At 38.4% G+C, this 2,404-nt stretch overlaps 1 protein-coding gene across 1 annotated transcript in view; it reads left to right on the top strand.

Moving 5' to 3' along the window:
• Positions 1-2,404, top strand: part of TMCC1 (transmembrane and coiled-coil domain family 1) — a 222,554-nt gene that overhangs the window by 176,158 nt on the left and 43,992 nt on the right. Inside the window, exon 2 of the mRNA XM_006868686.1 lies at positions 2,073-2,400. Coding sequence (XP_006868748.1) covers positions 2,073-2,400 — 328 coding nt within the window. The remainder of the gene's footprint in view (positions 1-2,072; positions 2,401-2,404) is intronic.

The following is a 2,404-nucleotide window of genomic DNA, read 5'->3' as shown; positions in this document are numbered from 1 at the left end:
ATTGATCGTTTTTCTAATGTTGAACCATCCTTGCATCCCTGATATGAATCCCACTTGATCATGATGTATTATCTTTTTGATGTGTTGCTGGATTCTGTTGGCTACAATTTTGTTGAGGATTTTTGCATCTATGTTCATAAGGGATATTGGTTTATAATTTTCTTTTTTAGTGATGTCCTTCCCTGGTTTTGGTATGAGGGTTATGCTTGCTTCATAACATGTATTAGGAAGTTTTCCATCCTCTTCTATCTTCTGAAATAATTTGAGTAGAATTGGTGACAGCGCTTCCCTGAAAGTTTGGGAGAATTCACCAGTGAAGCCGTCTGGGCCTGGAATTTTTTTGATTGGGAGTCTTTTGATGACCTGATCAATTTCTTCTTTTGTTATGGGTCTGTTCAGGTTTTCTACTGCACTGTGTATAAGTTTAGGTAGGTCGTGTTTATCTAAAAATGTATCCATCTCTTCTAAGTTTTCTAATACAACTCTTCGTAGTATTCTGTTATTTTCCCTTTGATTTCCTTTTGTTCCGTTGTGACATCATCCATGTGGTTTCTAATACATGTTGTTTGTGTCTTCTCCTTCTTTTCTTTTGTTAGGTTTGCCAATGGTCTGTCGATTTTGTTAATTCTTTCAAAGAACCAGCTTCTTGTCCTGATGATTGTTTATATAGTTTTTTTGTTTTCTATCTCATTTATTTCTGCTCTAATCTTTATTATTTCTTTTCTTTTGGTGGCTGTGGTTTCCTTCTGTTGGTCTGTTTCTAATTGTTTTAGATGCTGTGTTAATGTGTTAATTTTAGTTCTTTCTTCTTTTTGGATGTGTGCGAAATTTAACAACCTTTTAACATCTCTTCAAATGATCTCATGAGGAGATGATACCATCATATAATAGATAAGAAAATTGGAGCTCAAAGAGATTAAATAGGTGACCCAAAGACACACAGCTAGTAAGTTAACGCTAGGTTTGAACCCAATTCTTTGACTCTTATCAGCGTGCCATCTACCATATTGCCTTTATTTGAGATTCTCCAAGCTTAGTGTGGACACGTTCTGATATTTGCATCTACTTAAGAACATAGCCAGTTAACCAGTTGTCACAGAGCCAGTTCCAACTCATGATGACCCCAGGTATGTCAGAGTAGAACTGTGTTCCACAGGCTTTTCAGTGGCTGACTGCTTGGCAGCAGGTTGCCAGGACTTTCCTTTGAGTTATTTGTGGTTAAACTTGAACCTCCTACACCTTTCTGTTAGCAGCTGAGTATATTAACTGTTTCTACCACAGGGACACTTAAGTAGATTGTTATTGTTGTTAAGTGCCATTGAGTTGGTTCCGACTCATAACGACCCTATGTAGGGTTTCTGAGGAGCGACTGGTGAGAGCTCTTTATATATTTGTATTTGCAAATGAAAATTTAGGAGCAGTTATAAAGCTTTATCAAATACTTTGCCTTCATGGCTCCACACTGATTAATCCCTGTTTGAAGACGTTACTGCTAAATTTCCTCTTGGGCTGTTTTCTGATCAGAGTACTTAAAGAGATATGTTAAGTCTGACAAATCAATTCTTAATAGTAAGAGATCAATTGCAGATACTGTAGTATCTGAGTATACTGAGTTAATTCATCTTTTAAACCCACTTGATGTAAAGTGTCATTGAGTCGGTTTTGACTCATTGCGATTGTGTATACCGTTTCCAAGGAGCAGCTGGTGGGTTTTGAATTACCAATCTCAGATTAGCAGTCCAGTGCTTGTACTACAGCATCATACCAGGACCCACAAGAGAAGCTTTATTATTTAAAAAATACTGTGAATCTTTTAATAAGAAAGAATACCCCCCAGTTTACATCTTGTGCAAATCTTTTTTATCATTTATCTCTGTAGCTGAAAGTAAAGTTTACTTATATGAGGATAGTATCCAAGAGGGTTACAGGATTTGCACAGGACAGGAGAACTACAGGTCATCTGGCTGTGCTAAGATCTGAGTAGATAAATGTTTAGTACATTTTGGTTTGTTTATTAAAGTGTAGTAGTCCTCTTGGGATCTTTCTAATATCCACCTTTTGTTTGATGCTAGATTGAGCGGCTGGAAGTAAGCAACCTTGCCCAGACTTCTAGTGCAGTGGCCTCTAGCACCGATGGCAGCATCCACACAGACTCCGTGGATGGAACACCAGACCCTCAGCGCACAAAGGCTGCTATTGCTCATTTGCAGCAGAAGATCTTGAAGCTCACAGAACAGATCAAGATTGCCCAAACAGCCCGGGATGACAATGTTGCTGAGTATTTGAAACTTGCCAACAGCGCAGACAAACAGCAGGCTGCCCGCATCAAGCAGGTCTTTGAGAAGAAGAATCAAAAATCTGCCCAAACCATCCTCCAGCTACAAAAGAAACTCGAGCATTACCA

This window comes from Chrysochloris asiatica, unplaced genomic scaffold (assembly GCF_000296735.1).
Source record: "Chrysochloris asiatica unplaced genomic scaffold, ChrAsi1.0 scaffold00121, whole genome shotgun sequence".
NCBI lineage: Eukaryota > Metazoa > Chordata > Mammalia > Afrosoricida > Chrysochloridae > Chrysochloris > Chrysochloris asiatica.
The sequence above is the reverse complement of the archived record's forward strand: the minus strand, read 5'-3'. Positions and strand labels throughout refer to the sequence as shown.